Genomic DNA, 17693 nt, shown 5'->3' with positions numbered 1-17693 from the left:
CCCACCCAGTTGACTACTTGACTACTTTAAAACGGTGGATGATGGCCAATAGCAATGGCAATGTCCATGGTAAAATGGGTTATATTGTTGATAAGTCCTCTATCTATCTATCTCTATGGTCTTTAGGGAATCTGTGTAATGTCATACACTTAAAAGCCATAAGCCTACACTAGGGCCTAAATCACTTGAGTTTATTCTCCTTATTTAACAGTAGGTGGCGTTATTTCCATGGCAATTTTTCCCCATGGCTTCAGATTCAGAGCGTTTAATAGTTCAGATGTGATTGCAGGTTACAGTGAAAAATGGCTCTGAGCTCCAACATGCAGGACTAAGTGAAATAAAATAATGAAAATGGTAACAAAAAACAACAACAATATAAATACAAATAGCACTATATACATCATAAAAACTGTAGCAGTGAGGAATAAATAAATGTCCATTGGGGTGAAGGCAGAGTAAAGACTGTTGAGGGGGTGGGGGGGAATGACCAGAGGTGGAGCAGCAGTCAGACTAAATTACCATTGAGGGGGCATTGGGACCAAGTGAAATAAAACAATACAAATTATAATAAAAATAGAAATACTAATATACATATTAACAACTGCAATAGTGATTAATGCCATTGCGGTGGGGACAGAGTAAAATTCAGTTGAGGGGTGGTGTCCATAGGGGGAGTAGCAGGGGGGAGGGGGAAGCAGATAGCTGACTAGTGGTGGCTGTTCAGCAGCCTGATGGTCTAGGGGTAGAAACTATTGGCCAGTCTTCCATTTTTCGCCATGATGCTCCCATACTGCCTGTGTCTGCGTGATGGAAACGGGGAGAACAGGCCGTGGCTCGGGTGGCTGAGGGCCCTGATGATCTTCTTGGCCTTCCTGCGACACCTTGTGTTGTAGGTGTCCTGGAGTGCAGGCAGTGTGCACCCAATGGTGCGTTCGGCTGCGCGTATCACCCTCTGTAGCGCCTTGCAGTCTGCGGCGGTGGAGTTGCCGTACCAGGATGTGATGCAGCCCGACAGTATGCTCTCGATGGTGCTCCTGTAGAACACTGTGAGGGCCCTCGGGGACAGGCCAAATTTCTTCAGCATCCTGAGGTTGCGCCTTCTTCACCACAGTGTGTTTTGACCTTTTCAGCTTCTCTGAGATCTGTACACCAAGGAATTTGAAGTTATTAACCATCTTCAAGGTGGCCCCGTTGATGAGGATTGGGGCGTGTCCAGCCTTGTTCCTCTTGAAGTCCACAATCTGCTCCTTTGTTTTGCTGACGTTGAGGGAGAGGTTGTTAACCTGGCACCACGCCGTCAGAGTGCCTACCTCTTCCCTGTAGGCTGTCTTGTAGTTGTTGGTAATCAGGCTTACTACTGTCGTATTGTCAGCGAACTTGATGATGGAGTTGGAACTGTGTGAGGCCACGCAGTCGTGGGTATACAGGGAATACAGCAGGGGACTGAGGATGCACCCTTGTGGGGCCCCAATGTTTAAAATCAGTGTAGAGGATGTAATGTTGCCTACCTTCACCACCTGGGGGTGGCCTGTCAGGAAGTCCAGGACCCAGTTGCATAGGGAGGAGTTCAGACCCAGTGCCGTGAGCTTTGTGGTGAGCTTAGAGGGCACTATGGTATTGAAGGCCGAGCTGTAGTCGATGAACAGCATCCTCACATATGCATTCCTTTTGTCCAGGTAGGTTAGGGCAGTGTGCAGTGCAATGGCAATTGCAGGTGGGTAAGGGCAGTGTGCAGTGCAATGGCGATTGCGTCGTCCGAGGGAGGAGGTGATATGGTCTTTGACTAGCCTCTTGAAGCACTTCATGATGACAGAAGTGAGCGCTACTGGTTGGTAGTCATTCAGTTCAGTTACTTTCCCTTTCTTGGGGATGGGGATGATTGTGGACATCTTGAAGCAGGTGGGCAACTTCAACAAAGCCAAAGATGAGGGTGAGAAGAACTTGCTCTGCCAGGTATTCGAGAATTTCAACAGGCAACCCAATATTATCATCACTCTTTTAAATGATACGTTTTTTTGTAATTCAATCGAGATTTTACTTAGAAACTGGCCAGTTTGTAGGGCCTAGATATCGGCTCGCAAAACGTTTATTATGGGGAATTTGGAATTGGGATGGAAAAATTGCAGCAGCCAATGACCCAATGACGTCTCTCAATGCAATTTATCATTCTGGCTCCGGTTGCAACCGTCCAGTATTCGAGTAGGTCGATTCTAACGGGCAGGTTGGCGACGAGAACTTTCTAATAAGATTTCAGAATAGTGCTGATGGCACGTGAAGAAGATCACTCTAGCGGCTTTTGTGCGGGTGTGAGCGATCTGGGTGTGTGCTGATAAGATAAGGATACAGATGGATCTGGACGTTCGGTGATGCCGCTACACTTCTCCTCAACACAGAGGATTCCCCTCGACCCCTCTCTGTTCTATCTTTATGCCTATTTCTTTCCCATCTCCTGCGGCAGACTCCCTCCTTCTTCCTCCGCTCTCGGCTCAGTCCTGTGGGGTTGTGCTTGGTAGAGGTCACCCTGAACCACGCAGCGTGTAAATGTGGCAGTCAGCACTTCATCCCTGGGCGGCGGGGCTGCAGTATATAGAAAACCCAGGATAAGCCTGCTGTTTTCGCAAGCCAACTCAAATAACATTCTGTAGGGCTACACATATTTGCACTTTATCCTAAAAGTCCCTTCTAAATTATTAGTGTGATCATTTCTTCTCAAGTTTCATAATATGAAAGAAAAAAAGCACTGGATAGGACCAAAATAGGCCACTATTCTCGGGTAACACTCAGAGGAGTTCTAACCCCCATATGGACAGCCCTGTTTGCCCCTTTTACATCTGGGAACATAGCCTTCAAAGCAGATTTTGCCTTCAATAGTTATACTGTATGGCCTATCCTCTGCTGTAAACTAATCTCCTGCTATTAGATGGCAATATTCATCTACAGGCTTTTAAGTCCACTTTTGTAATAAGAACAAATAAGTCATTGTGAAGTCCCAATATGTGTGTGTGAACATTGGGCACTCAGCATATAATTCAATACGACTGGGAAAGAAACAGGTGTGAAGCGATGATGACTCAATCATATTGTCTCTCATTTACCCACCAGTGTTTCCTGCTCCTCTGGTTGATAATGATGGACATCGCATCCATCTTCTCCACCTTCTGACCAGACCACCATCCTCTGCCTCTGATGCGGTCCGCCACTGTGATGTTGTTGTCGTCCTCCTTTCAAGCTCCTGAGATGATGAAAGGACTGGCCTAATGGGATTAGTGCAGAAGAGGAGGCAGTGGCACGTCATCTCACTTCCCTCCCTCCTGCATTTAAAACAGTATTGGTTGATTAATCTATCTGCTGGAGAGAAAACACAACCAGTCATGTGCAGAGATGTTCAGAAGGCATGTGTGTGTGTTGATTAATGACTGATTTACAACCTTTATGTTTTTTGGGAATAATTATATTGATAAAAGTATTTGCTGATTATTTGGATGCATTTCTGCCGTACTGCACGAACAGATGTAGTCTCTCTCTCTCTCTCTCTCTCTCTCTCTCTCTCTCTCTCTCTCTCTCTCTCTCTCTCTCTCTCTCTCTCTCTCTCTCTCTCTCTCTCTCTCTCTCTCTCTCTCTCTCTCTCTCTCTCTCTCTCTCTCTCTCTCTCTCTCTCTCTCTCTCTCTCTGTTTCTCTGTCTCAGGTCAAGAGACATGGCTCACCATTGTCCCAAGCACCTTGAGGAGCACCATGAGAGCTTCACTTTCATTGGACACCAGGTGGCAGTGCATGCAGACCAGCAAGCTGCCCTGCCTTCAGTAGAGAGACTGAGGAGAGGGAGAGAGAGAGAGAAAACAGTCTGAGAAGGGAGGGAGGGAGGGGGTGGAGAGAGAGAGAGACACACATACACACATACACAGACAGACAGAGGAGGAGCTTGAGAGTGTGCGAGATTGCAGCCTGAGCACTACTGCAACAGGGATGACTTGTTCAGGAGGATACAGCATTATGGACACAGCTCAGTCTCCATAGACTCCTGTGAGTTTGGACTGGAGACTCAAGCTACTGAAAACCTAAGAACTGATTCCAGAACAGAGGTTCAACTTCTGCTGGAGTTGAGAGACAAGGGTTGGAGCACAACTTGACTGACCCCAGGGCAGCGGTATGGCATCATCACCCCGGCACTATGGACGATCAGCCAGGGATATTGCCAATGTGATGCAGAGACTGCAAGGTAAGTGCTTTCTGCTTACTCATTCATTCTCTTGCTCAGTCTGCAGTGGTTTGAAAGGTGACCTAGTGTGGAGGTTGAGGCATGACACAGCATAAATTGCTTTGAACTAAAGGTATGCTATGTTACTACAATGCTGTCCTCTAAACTATTACATTATTGTGTGAATGTGAACCGAAATTATTTACCAGTGCTGGAGCAGAATTCTATTTGTTTGGCTTTAAATTCTTGAAATGCACTGACTTGTACTGTAAAACATTTGAGATAACTGTCTGCAAAATCCAATGTCACTTGATACAGCTGTGAATTGCACATATGTCTTGTTCAAGTATTTTGAGGTTGTTGTGGTCAATAATGTTGTGTATAGCGCAATCTTTTGCATTGAAGGTCAACTTTGGTGGACTTTTAGATGCTCCATGTGGTCCAGTGATGCACCACACTATGCAGGTAAAAGTACAGTAGCAGTGTTGTCTGTGTGCCAGATTATACGTCATGTCTAACTGCAGGACAGCTGTTCTATAGCTTACCGTGTGTGTGGAGGGGCAGACTGTGGTAAAGCTGATCCTCTGAAGAGCTGACAGGGTTAAGACTATTCTTCCCTCTCATCTCTTCTGTACCAGCAGGACTGCTTACTCTGTCTGATTATGGCCATGTGGACAGATTTATAGCTAACCCATAACATTCAATATTTGCTCTGTACCATCTCCGTATCACCACAATGATGTTACACACTCACTATTTTCCTATTACTGCCATTGAAGTGTAACCACTGCTGTTATCAGCATCATTATTATTACTCACTGCTCATGGCTCTGAGCTGTGGTCGCCTTAGAAACCTGTACTGCTGCATATTGTTCAGTGGCGCCGGTCTAACGCTCCCAGGTTCAGGACCAGATTGATGGCCATATCAGGGCTCTGGGAGAGTCATGTGACACTGGAGCTGAGAATTAGATCCAATATGGCTGTGCCCTGTGTGGCTTCGTAGGTGGCAGATTTTAACAGAGCAGCTGAGAGGAGAGCATCCCTCCCTCACCATACTGCTAGTCAGCATCATCACTGTTCAGCTGGAGTGCATGGTAGCATACTGTGATTTCAGACTCTGATTCAGAATGATTGTGTTTCATATGAGGAAATTCACTTTCACAGCTCATCAACAACAAAATAGAACAAAGTAATTCACAGTATCATTATGAAAAACTCAGACAGTTACAAGTAATACAATTATAATAAATCCTATAATGTAGTTATAATTCACATGAATTACTATGAAATTACTGTATTCTTGATATTGTCTCAGCAGTAGGAATGTCAATTCCTACTGGAAGGTCAATAGTAATCTTTATCTACTTTATGTTACTTGAAAAGTCCTTGTGTGTCTCCAGTTAATCTAACGTAATTAAACCACAAGGTAATTTACCTCTCTCTGATAGTGTTTTAAAGTCACAAAGAAGCCCATTGTTGCCAGATAGACGCTTCAACATATTTAGATGAGGGAAAACACATGAACTGTAATGTCATTTGACTCAAAGCATGGACATGTTCTGAAAATAGCCCTTGAGGAGATATTTCTAGTGATTTGAAAGTGTTCCACAGGGATGCTGGCCCATGTCTCTGTGACACCAGTAAGTGAAAGCGTCATCTGCTCTCACCAAACTGCACATAATGGTTTGTTGATGATGTTAGTCATTACAGAAAAGAGAGACCTTGTTGCTATATTTTGTCGTTGTTTTGTAGAGATACCATCTCTGTTTCCTTGCTTTTTAACCACAGACCCAAAGAAACAATACAACAATTTGTGGATGTTTAGGTAATATTCAGGTACAGGTAGCTTGCTTCAACTATCAGGCGTGTATGATTTAATGGTTCACCTAATAATATGCATAGATGGATTAATTACACTGAGTGTACAAAACATTAAGAACACCTGCTCTTTCCATGACATAGACTGACCAGGTGAATCCAGGTGAAAGCTATGATCCCTTATTAAATCCACTTCAATCAGTGTAGATGAAGGGGAGGAGACATGGATTGTGTATGTGTGGCATTCAGAAGGTGAATGGGCAAGACAAAATATTTAAGTGCCTTTGAACGGGGTATGGTAGTAGATGCCAGGCGCACCGGTTTGAGTGTGTCAAGAACTGCAACGCTGCTGGGTTTTTCACTCTCAACAGTTTCCCGTGTGTATCAAAAATGGTCCACCACTCAAAAGATACCCAGCCAACTTGACACAACTGTGGGAAGCATCAGAGTCAACATAGGCCAGCATCCCTGTGGAACGCTTTTGACAACTTGTAGCCCATGCCCCGATGAATTGAGACTGTTCTGAGGGCAAAAGGGGGTGCAACTCAATACTAGGAAGGTATTCCTAATGTTTTGTACACTCAGTGTATATTTCTAATACAGTACAATTTGAGATGCTTTCATTTAGTGTTCTTCCTTCTGTGATGATCATCTACAGTTGATGAGTAAATATTGTCATTTGATATTTATAATTGACAAAGGTGGTACTGTATCTAGCTTTGACATGACATCTGATTCCATGTTTCTGTTTCTCGTCCCCTTTCTTTGTTGAGATGAAGGTGTGTTTGAACCATAGACTTTCTGTACGCATCAAAGAGCATAGAAAAAGTTTATTTTGTCTCTGTTAGTAGATCTGGAGAAGAAACAGCTTGTTAGCAGCCTAGAACACCTGTGTATGTGGTCTATAGAAAATATACTGCCATATTGGCTTATTAGCTATTTGAGTACATGTTCCATCTTTGATTGACATCAATGGTTTATTTGTTCAGAGCCAAAGGATTTAAATCAACATAATGCCTTGTCAATGTAATGTAATAGTTCTCAGATCAGGTGCATTCACGTGTTTTAGGTGAAAATGTACCGTGATCTAATATACTATTTACCTATAGTTACATAGAGGCAATTTCCTTTTCCGTTTTTGTCTCTCTCACCAGATCTGATTATTCTCTGTCTCTCTCTTTCAAAAGAAGACATTAATCTTGAATTAAAACAATGTTCTTTCCACAATTCCACATCATGCTCACAATTCCCTCCAAGCTCAATTTAGTAGCTGATAAAAACAGTGCAATAGAACATGAATACCAACACAAGCTTCTGCCCCAGTTTTGGGGTGTTGTTTTTGTCTCCTTCTCTCTTTATTGTACCTTTTCCTGCGAACGGTGTGGCAGTGAGAAACAGCAATTAGTGACACCATATGGTGGTGAATGGCGAGGCTGCTTTGAACGCCTCCCAGCCTGAACTCTCCCATATGCCGTGGAATTCAGGCATTTATTGTCTCTCATTAACAGGGAAATCCTCTGTTTTTATGTTCATTTGTCATCTGTTTTCATCGTCCTGGGCAGTGGAGGCACAAGTTACTGACCTACGGCACAGTGCTTACCGTCTGTTTAGATAGTAGAGACAGGTTTGCTAAGCTTCTTTGGAGAGGCCTGAGCATCACGTTCTCAGTGCTGTGAATATAATTCTGTACAGCATACATGTGAACGTATTCACAGAAATTGGATTACAGAGTACCATGTGTACAGATAGGGGACATCTTACTGTACAAATAAATTAAGATATGATGTTATGTTATTGAGAAATAAACTTGTAAGATAAGTTTATGCAAGATATAGTGTTGTGCATTATTACTTTTTTTAGGGGGTAGATCAGCTTTAATATTGCATATAATGTAATGAATACTCAGGGAGAAAAATATGTAGATTCACACACAGAGTGCAGCAGGTGTTTATTTCGCAAAAGGCAGGAATCGTGGTCACAGGCAGGCAATGGTCAGCCCCCTCAAGGGAGGCTCCTGACGACCCAACGGCACCGGAGGGTGGAGTGGGCGGGCGGGGGAGCAGAGGCGGCCGCCTACCTCGGGGCCGAGGTCCACCAGGCTGGTTCGACAAGGTCATGGACTGACCCGACGTTCTGCGTCGAGGCTGATGTCCAGTGGGTCTGTTCGGGGGTCGACCTCGAGGTCGGGGAGCGGGACGATCCGGATGGTTACGGTGGAATGCCTGAATCATCTCTGGGTCGAGGAAGTCCTGGTCGGGAACCTAGGACCGGTCTTTAGGCTCATAACCTTCCCAGTCCACTAGATAGTGGATGCAACCTCTCAGGCGTTTGGAATCAAGGATGGCCTGAATGGCGTAGACAGGTTCCCCTCCGACGTCCAATGGTGGGGGCGCACTGCGGGTTGAGACTGGAGGATGAAGAGGACGGTAGGTGACCGGTTTTAACAGTGACACATGGAAGGACGAGGAGATTTTATACTGATGGGGTAACTGGAGGCGGTACGTGACAGGGTTGATGCGATGGGATATCTTGAAGGGACCAATGAAGCGAGGACAGAACTTTTTGCAGGGGAGGCGGAGCCGGATGTCTCTGGTAGAGAGCCACACATGCTGTCCGGGGTGAAAGAGTGGCGTAGGTCGGCGGCGTCTGTCGGCAAAGCGTTTCTGGGTATTAGAGGCTTCCTGCAGATGCCGGTGAGCGGTCTCCCATATCCGCTCACCAGTCGTCGACAGCTGGGACAGTACCAGGCTCCGCCTCCCAGGGAAACATGGGGGGTTGGAACCAAATACACACTTAAACGGAGTAAGGTGAAGGGATGAATGCATGAGTGAGTTCTGAGCGTATTCGGCCCAGGCCATATACCGACTCCAGTCGTGTGGAGAGGCAGAACATTGTTGGCGGAGGTACTTCCCTATTTTTTGGTTCAGGCGTTCTGTCTGCTCGTTGGTCTGGGGATGGTACCCGGAGGAGAGGCAGAGGGCGACCCCAGTCGGTCACAGAAGGCTTGCCACACCCGGGAGACAAACTGGGGCCCGCGGTCAGAGACGATGTCCTCCGGAATCCCATACAGACGGAACACCTGCTGGAACATACACTCAGCCAATTCCATGGCGTTAGGTAAATGAGGAAGAGGAACCAGACAACACATTTTTGAAAAACGGTCTACTATGACAAGGATGGTGGTGTTACCAGAGGATTCAGGAAGGTCTGTGATGAAGTCAACAGCTATGTGGGACCAGGGTCTGTGAGGGATTGGCAAAGGTTGAAGCTTACCGGAAGGGAGATGACGAGGGCTTTTGGTTTGGGCGCAGACTGGACAGGAGAGTACGTAATCCCTTACGTCAGATGCCAGTGAGGACCACCAGAACTTACGGGCTAGAAGTTCGGTGGTTCGTGTAATGCCCGGATGTCCTGTCCCCAAGGACGTGTTACACCATTGCATCAGTTTGGGTCTAACAGCTGCTGGTATGTAACTCTTCCCAGCTGGTGTCTCAGGAGGAGCCGGGTCTGAGGTTAGGGCTTCTTGTATAGCAGAGTGAACCTCCCACTGTACCGGTCCCATAATGCAAGAGGAAGGAAGAATGGGTGTAGGGTCTGAGTTACTGGTCGGAAGGTCAAACTGGCGGGAGAGAGCATCAGTTTTTACGTTTATCTTTCCAGGGATGTAAGTAACATGAAAATGGAAGCGTGTGAAGAAGAGAGCCCAGCGGGCTTGTCTGAAGTTTAACCTCTTGGCCTCTCTGAAATATTCCAGATTACGATGATCTGTTAGGACGAGAAAGGGATGTTGTGCGCCCTCCAACCAGTGGCACCACTCCTCGAGGGCCAGCTTGATGGAGAGGAGTTCTCTGTTCCCCACATAATTCCTCTCAGCGGTGGATAACTTCCTGGAGAAGAAGGCACAGGGATGTGATTTTGGAGGTGTTCCCACCCGCTACGAGAGTATGGCTCCTACCTACTTCGGAGGCATCCACCTCCAGGGTGAATGGAAGGGTTGGATCAGGTTGGCGAAGGACAGGAGCTGAGGTGAAGAGGCGTTTCAAGTTGTTGAAAGCAGTCAGGGTGGTATCAGTCCATTGAAGGGTCTGGGTCTTTTGGCTGGTAAGGGCAGTGAGGGGAGCGGCAGTAGAACTGAAGTTCTGAATGAACCGGCGACAGAAGTTGGAGAACCCAATGAAATTTTGAAGTTCCTTAACGGTGGTGGGTTTGGGCCAGTTACTGACGCCGGTGACTTTGTTCTCATCCATGCTGACCCCTCCAGGTGTCAGTACGAAACCGTGGAAGTTTAGAGGTTACATGGAAGGTGCTCTTTTCAGTCTTCACATAAAGGTTATGGTCAAGGAGCCATTGAAGAACCTTTTGTACATGCTGTATGTGTTCCTTCAGGGAGTGGGAGTAAATCAGGATGTCATCAACATAGACGATGAGAAAGCGGTTGATCATATCCTGGAAAACCTCGTTCATAAAGGATTGGAAGACGGCGGGGCCGTTAGTAAGGCCGTAGAGCATGACCAGGTATTCGTAGTGCCCTCGTGCGGTGATAAAGGCTGTCTTCCATTCGTCGCCTTCACGTATACGGACAAGGTTATATGCACTTCGCAGGTCGAGTTTTGTATAGATGTTGGCGCGGCCCACTTGTTCAAGGGTCGCTGGGATCAGAGGAAGAGGGAAATGGTCCTTGACCGTGACGTCATTCAGGGAATGGTAATCAATACATGGATGGAGACCACCGTCTTTTTTTCCAACGAAGAAGAAGCTGGATGCAGCCGTGGAAGAAGAAGGACGAATGAGTGCTTCATCAATGTAGTTCTCCATTGCCTCATTTTCCGGGATAGATAGGGGGTAAACACAGCCCTTCGGAGGGGACACTCCAGGGAGTAAGTCAATAGCACAGTCCACTGGGTGATGTGGTGGCAGAGTGGAGGCCTCAGATGGTATAGTGGGTGGCACTGCAGAGGCAGAGTCCTCAATGGTGGTGGCTCTGCAGGGTAGGCTGAGACAACTGGTGAAGCAGGTAGAAGACCAGGACAGTAGTTCACCTTGTCGCCACGAGATGGAAGGGGCGTGACGACAAAGCCAGGGGTGTCCGAGGATGAGTGACTGTTTGGGGGATGATAGTTCCATGACTTGAATGGTTTCGGTGTGGAAGACTCCAATCTGAAGGGTGACGCTCTGTGTCAGGTGCGTAATGAAGCCCATGCCCAATGGCTGCCCGTCCAGGGCATTAATCCTTAAGGGAGGGGTGAAAGGTGTTAGATCAATGTCAAGCTCTTGTACTAGCAGGTGATCGATAAAATTACCTGCTGCTCCTGAATCTATCAAGCCCTCTACGTACTTAGTAACCCCCTTCGCGGTTTTCAATACTGGGATGGAGAATTGCTTCTGGGAGATATTTAGAAATAAGGACACGCCTACCTGCACGGCAGTGGAGGGACCCTTCTCATCTCTCCGTGGGGTGCGAACAGGGCAATGGCTGAGTAGATGATCTTTCCCTCCACAGTATAGGCAGAGCCCTTCTTGGATCCGCCTTTGATGTTCGATATGCGGGAGAGGAGCATGGCCCAACTGCATGGGCTCTGGAAGACTCGGACGGGATGACGGAATCATGGAAAGAGAAGGTTTCAGGTTCCTGGGTGGCAGAGTTCGTCGACGTTCGGCAATGAGGTGGTCGATGGAGATGGCCATACGAATGTATTGATTTAAATCCTGAAGGTCTCCTCTACAGGCCAGCTCCGCCTGAAGTTCCCTGTTGAGCCCTCTTCGGTAGATGGTAAGTAAAACAGCCTCACTCCATCCACTACCTGCAGCCATGGTGCGGAACTCGAGGGCATACTCGGCAGCTGAATTGCGTTCTTGTTGAAGTTCTATAAGGAGGTCTCCTATAGGATGACCGGAAGGAGAGTGATCGAATACCTCTTTGAAGAGGGTGTGGAATTGGGTCTCGGATACGAGTTCTGTGCTGTTGGCAGTCCATATGGCGGTGGCCCAATCCAGGGCTTTGCCTGTGTGTAGAGACAACAAAATACACCCTGCTCTTGTCGGTGGTGAAGTTAGTGGGGTTGTGCTCAATGTATTTGCTGCATAGCATCAGAAATCCCTGACATTTCCCAGGTGAACCATCATACTTTCCAGGCATGGATATGAATGAAGGAGGGCTATGGGTTACGATACCTGGCATCGGAGGAGTAGGGATAGGCTGGCGGAGAACATGGCAGATTTCCTCCATACACTCCTCTTGCTGGGTTAGGCGCCGCTGTAGCTCTGCTGAAGCCATTCCGTTTTTTGGTGAGGTATTCTGTAATGAATACTCAGGAAGAAAAAGGTGTAGATTCACGCGCAGAGTGCGGCAGGTGTTTATTTCGCCTTCGCAAAAGGCAGGAATCATGGTCACAGCCAGGCAATGGTCATACACAGGTAGGCAAACAGGCAGGAGAATCAAGAACTAGGACTGAAGGCTATAACTGGTTCTCACAAACGGGCTAGGAAAAGGCTTAGTAGAGTCAAAACGAACAATACCTCACAAGGCACAAACAGAATGAACTGAACTAAATAAGGAGCTAATGAGACCAGGTGAGTAACTAACACAGGTGAAATCAATGAACAAAAATGAAAGACAGGGCTACGTTCAAGAACACAAAGAAACAGGGCTACGTTCAAGAACACAAAGAAACAGGGCTACACGTACAAGAACACAAGGTTGACTAAGAAAATAAATACAGAACCTTACATAGAGATTGTGGCTTCTATCGATGTAATTGTCTGCATCATTTCCAATATTTAAAAAAATAATATTTTCCTTCATTATTATTTCCCCTTAACTCTACCCACCCATCCCCTAATTGGAGTAAACTAATTAAATATATTTTCCTTCTTTATTATTTTCCCTTAACCCTACCACCCATCCCCTAATTAGAGTAAACGAATTAAATATATTTTCCTTCTTTATTATTTTTCCCTAACCCTACCACCCCTCCCCTAATTGGGGTAAAATAATGGACAACAATACTTAGGCTTCTACTTCCAGTTCATACAGTATATACATTTTACAGACAGTATATTTTACATTAGTTATCTTTTGTTTGTTTTTTATTATTATTATTAATTTATTTATAGGGGACAATGCACATTAATCAACATCAATATTACAATAATGCAACATCCATGTATATGTGCCGGGGTTAGCCAAAAGCTAATTTGCACCCGTAGTCCCAGGGCATGTAAGGGCAATTACACAGCCACAATACAAATACACACTAAAACAATACAAAATACAAATACATTACATCCAATAATATATCATTCTAACAATAACAACGTATTCGTAATAAAAACAGTCATCTTACAAATGAGGAACCACAGATAACTCATGTGTACAGGTTTGGATATATTTGAGCCATGTTTTCAATTTAAATTTAAAAGTACAATAATCAGTGCAGCTTCTCAAGTCCATGGGCATTACATTCCAGTATATTGTAGCTCTAACATAGAAGGCCGATTGACCGAATTTGCTGTGTCGAAAAGGGACAACGCAATCCCCTCTAGTTACTGCCCTTGTTATCCTGCAGGTGCTTTCCTTGAGCATGATATGTCGGCATAAGGGTGGAGGAGCAAGACCATGCAGGATTTTAAAGACAAGGCTTGCGTCTACATACTGCTTAAAGCTATCCAGACTGAATCAATTATGTTTGTGAACGATGTGACAATGGTGGTAACTGTTTGGTTTGTTATCAAAAATCTGAAGTGTTTGTTTGTAGAGTAATTCAATTGGTTTCAGAATAGTAGCTCCTGCTTGTGACCAGCATGTGAGGCAATATCTCAGATGTGAGAAGATCATAGAATGCATATATAGTTTGGCAGCCTCCAGAGGAAGGTAAGGTCTTATAAACCTAAAGTTGGAGTCCAAAATGACGCAGAGATGAAGTTAGACACAACTTTCAGATTCTCCCAATTAACAAGAACAGCTCGTTGGGAAGAATCAATGGATTTTTTTGAGAAGTACATACAAACAGTCTTGTCGATATTTGAATGCAAGCAAGAATCAGTCATCCATTTAGAAACGTGTACCATAGCTTCAGTTAACTTGTTAACAACTTGTTGTCTGTATTTTTAGTGTACATACAGGACTGTATCATCTGCATACATCTGCATGTTAACTTGTGGGCAAGCAGATCATTTATATAGATGTTAAACAGAAGGGGGCCTAATATTGACTCTTGTGGGACCCCAATGTTATAATAAAGAGAGTCCGACTGAGTGTACCCCAGACAAACTTTGACTTCTGTTTGTCAAATAGGAATACATCCAACTAATGGCTTCAGTGTACACATTAAGGGAGGATAGTTTGGATAGGAGAACCTCATGATTCACAGTATCAAAGGCCTTTTTAAGATCCAAAAAGACTGCGCCGACTTCACCACCTATGTCCAGTTTTGATTTAATGCACTCCAGAAAAAAACAATTGGCTGTTTCGGTAGAATGGTTAGATCTGAATCCAAATTGCATTTGATGTATGGAGTTGCCCTGATTGAGGTGATCAGTCAGATGATCAGCCACCCATCTTTCAGCTACTTTTGATAGCACTGGAGGAATGCTTATAGGTTAGTAATTTTCCACCAGTTTTGGGTCACCAGATCTTAAAACAGGTATCACTGCAGCAGACTTCCAAGCATTGGGGAAAATCCCATATTTGATGGACAGATTAACTAGATGTACAATAGGGGCAATCAGATAACATTTGTGTCTCTTCAGGAATACAGTGTCTAGACCAAATACATATTTTGTTCTAGAGCTCCTGAAGAAGCTAATAATGCTGTCCAATGCTGACGCCGAGATTTCAGGAATTCTGAATATTGGTTTATTATTATCCATGGGAGTGAGAACTGTGGTCTTGGTGGAAAATCTTTGAGCCAGTTCCCTGACAGACTCAACAAAAAAATTGTTAAAGGTGGTGGATATGAAATTGGAGTCTTCAATTAGAATCCCATTAACCTTTAATTCAGGACGTTTTTATTTTTTATTTTCAGCTCCTCTCCCTGTTAGTTTGTTGAGAGTTTCCCAAATGCCATTTCATTTTGCTTCATTGATCACTCTGAGGAAGAACTCTGCTTTTGCTTTTTTTAAATTCCTTACCACCTTATTTCTCAGTGATGTAAATATACGTCAGACTTCAGTGCTTTTTTCAAGGAAAGATCACGTTCTCTCATCTGCCTCCAGAGGTCCTCGTTGAGCCATGGTAGAGAGGTTTTTCGTCTTGGCTTACGTTGAAATGTCCTGGTAAAAGAGGTATCCACTTTGTCAATAGCTGACAGAAACGTTCTGTATCCAGATTCTGGGTCTTCATTGCTTAACAGATCAGACCAATCAATTTGACTTATAGCTGCATCGTAGTTACTCTGCTCACTTTTCTGGATTTTTTTATCACAATGTTGCACATTAATCATTCACATAATCTCTTGCACATCTATCATTCCAGTCTTAATACTAATTGTAATTATTTTGCACTATAGCCTATTTATTGCCTTACCTCCATAACTTGCTACATTTGTACACACTGGATATATATTTTCTGTTGTATTTTTTGACTTTATGTTTTGTTTTACCCCATATGTAACTCTGTGTTGTTGTTTTTATAATAATAATAATAATAATAATATGCCATTTAGCAGACGCTTTTATCCAAAGCGACTTACAGTCATGTGCGCATACATGTTTTACGTATGGGTGGTTCCAGGGATGGAACCCACTACCCTGGCGTTACAAGCGCCATGCTCTACCAATTGAGCTTCGCTTTATCTTGGCCAGGTCGCAGTTGTAAATGAGAACTTGTTCTCAACTGGCTTACCTGGTTAAATAGACGTGAAAAAAAATAAAAAAAACATTAATATGGTTCTTAAATCTCTTTTTAGTGAGCTTTCTAGTTCCAGCCTTCAGCTCCTCCCAACCCCTCCCATCTATCTCTGAAGACCATCCAGTTTAGATTTCTAGCTGCCATATATTTTTCCACTGTGCTGTGATGTTTCACAAACATTTCTACAGATTGTAAAATAAAGATAAACATTTTTGCTAAGAGTATTATTATATTATTGATCAATTGCCTTTTCGAGCTATGACTTTTCAAATCACCCAGCAGTGCTATTTGCAGAGTTAGCCCCAAGTAAATGTTACAATTTTTCAGCCATTCCTGAACCTGCGACCAAAAACAAGCTACATATAGGCAGTACCAAAACAAGTGATCTAATGATACTGTCTCTTTTCAGCAAAATCTGCACAACTGGGATGGTTGTATCCCCCATACTGTATATATATATATATATATATATATATATATATATATATATATATAAACCGAGCCGACTAGTTGAAAAATCTGTCGATGTGCCCTTAAGCAAGGCACTTAACCCTAATTGCTCCTGTAAGTCACTCTGGATAAGAGCGTCTGCTAAATGACTAATATATATATATATATATATATATATATATATATATATATATATATATAACATTCTATTGGCTGCAAGTTTTGAATCCGGCGTCATTTTGTGTATCCATTCATAAACCATGTGCCATGGAATCGGTACATCGAAAATCTCCTCCCAACTATTTTGTAACCTGTATGGCGCAGCCGCGATTTTTTGGTCCTTAAATGAAACTGGTATACTTTTTTATTTATCACAATTTTCTTTAGCCAATTTTGGTCTTTAATGCAGGGTCCACAGACAAGATCCTTACCTTCTCCCCTTTCCACTTGCCTCCTCCATTTTTGCGGTAATGCTGCAATCAGTTGGTTGTAATTTTGGATAGAGCAGACATGTCCATATATTTTTGTTAACTGCATGTGTGACATAACTCCACCAGTCCTCTTTATGATATAATTTACAAACATAATACTATTTTTTTATATTTTTATAAATTAGTATATTTGAGTTTAACCATAATATTGGTTCTAATATTTGTTATGTCTTGTCTGGTGGATTAAACTGAAATTGCAACCAGCTTTCTATTGCTTGTTTTAAAAATAGCAATATTTTGGAGATTATTTCATTTTCAAAATAACCGAAAGTGAGAGGTTGTAATCTGAATTAAGGGAAAAGGGCCATTCTTGAACATGGGGTGAGCCATTCTTACTAATCTGCTAGAGAACCACTTCGGATTTAAGTATAGTTTTTGTATGACTAAAGCCTTTTGTGTGAGGTCCAATGCTTTAATATTCCATAATTTCTGCCCTCCGAATTCATATTCATTATATAAATAGGCTCGTTTAATTTTGTCTGGCTTGCCGTTCCAAATAAAGTGGAAGATTGTTTGCTCATATAATTTTAAAAAATCATTAGGTGTAGACAGGGCCATAAGTAAATAGGTAAACTGGAATATGGCTAAAGAATTAATCAGGGTGATTTCTCCACAAAAAGACAGGTGTTGTCCTTTTCATGGTAGCAAAATCTTATCTAATTTGGCTAACTTTCTGTTAAAATGTATTGTAGTGAGATCATTTCATTCTTTCGAAATATGAATACCAAGTATGTCCACTTCACTGTCGGACCATTTTATTGGTAAACTACACGGTAATGTAAAAGTTGTATTTTTTAGAGAGCCAATACATAATATGGTGCATTTATCATAATTCGGTTTTAATCCAGACAGGTTAGAAAAATTATCTAGATCCTCTATGAGGCTGTGCAG

General features: G+C 43.6%; 1 protein-coding gene across 1 annotated transcript in view; it reads left to right on the top strand.

The window, feature by feature from the left end:
- Nucleotides 1-4147: 4147 nt before the first annotated feature.
- The window catches only part of syne1a (spectrin repeat containing, nuclear envelope 1a), a gene marked incomplete at its 5' end in the record, with an annotated part of 201450 nt that continues 187904 nt past the window's right edge, over nt 4148-17693 (top strand). Inside the window, one exon of the mRNA XM_084149547.1 lies at nt 4148-4217. Coding sequence (XP_084005673.1) covers nt 4148-4217 — 70 coding nt within the window. The remainder of the gene's footprint in view (nt 4218-17693) is intronic.

This window comes from Coregonus lavaretus (genome assembly GCF_964263955.1).
Source record: "Coregonus lavaretus genome assembly, chromosome: 31".
NCBI lineage: Eukaryota > Metazoa > Chordata > Actinopteri > Salmoniformes > Salmonidae > Coregonus > Coregonus lavaretus.
The sequence above is the reverse complement of the archived record's forward strand: the minus strand, read 5'-3'. Positions and strand labels throughout refer to the sequence as shown.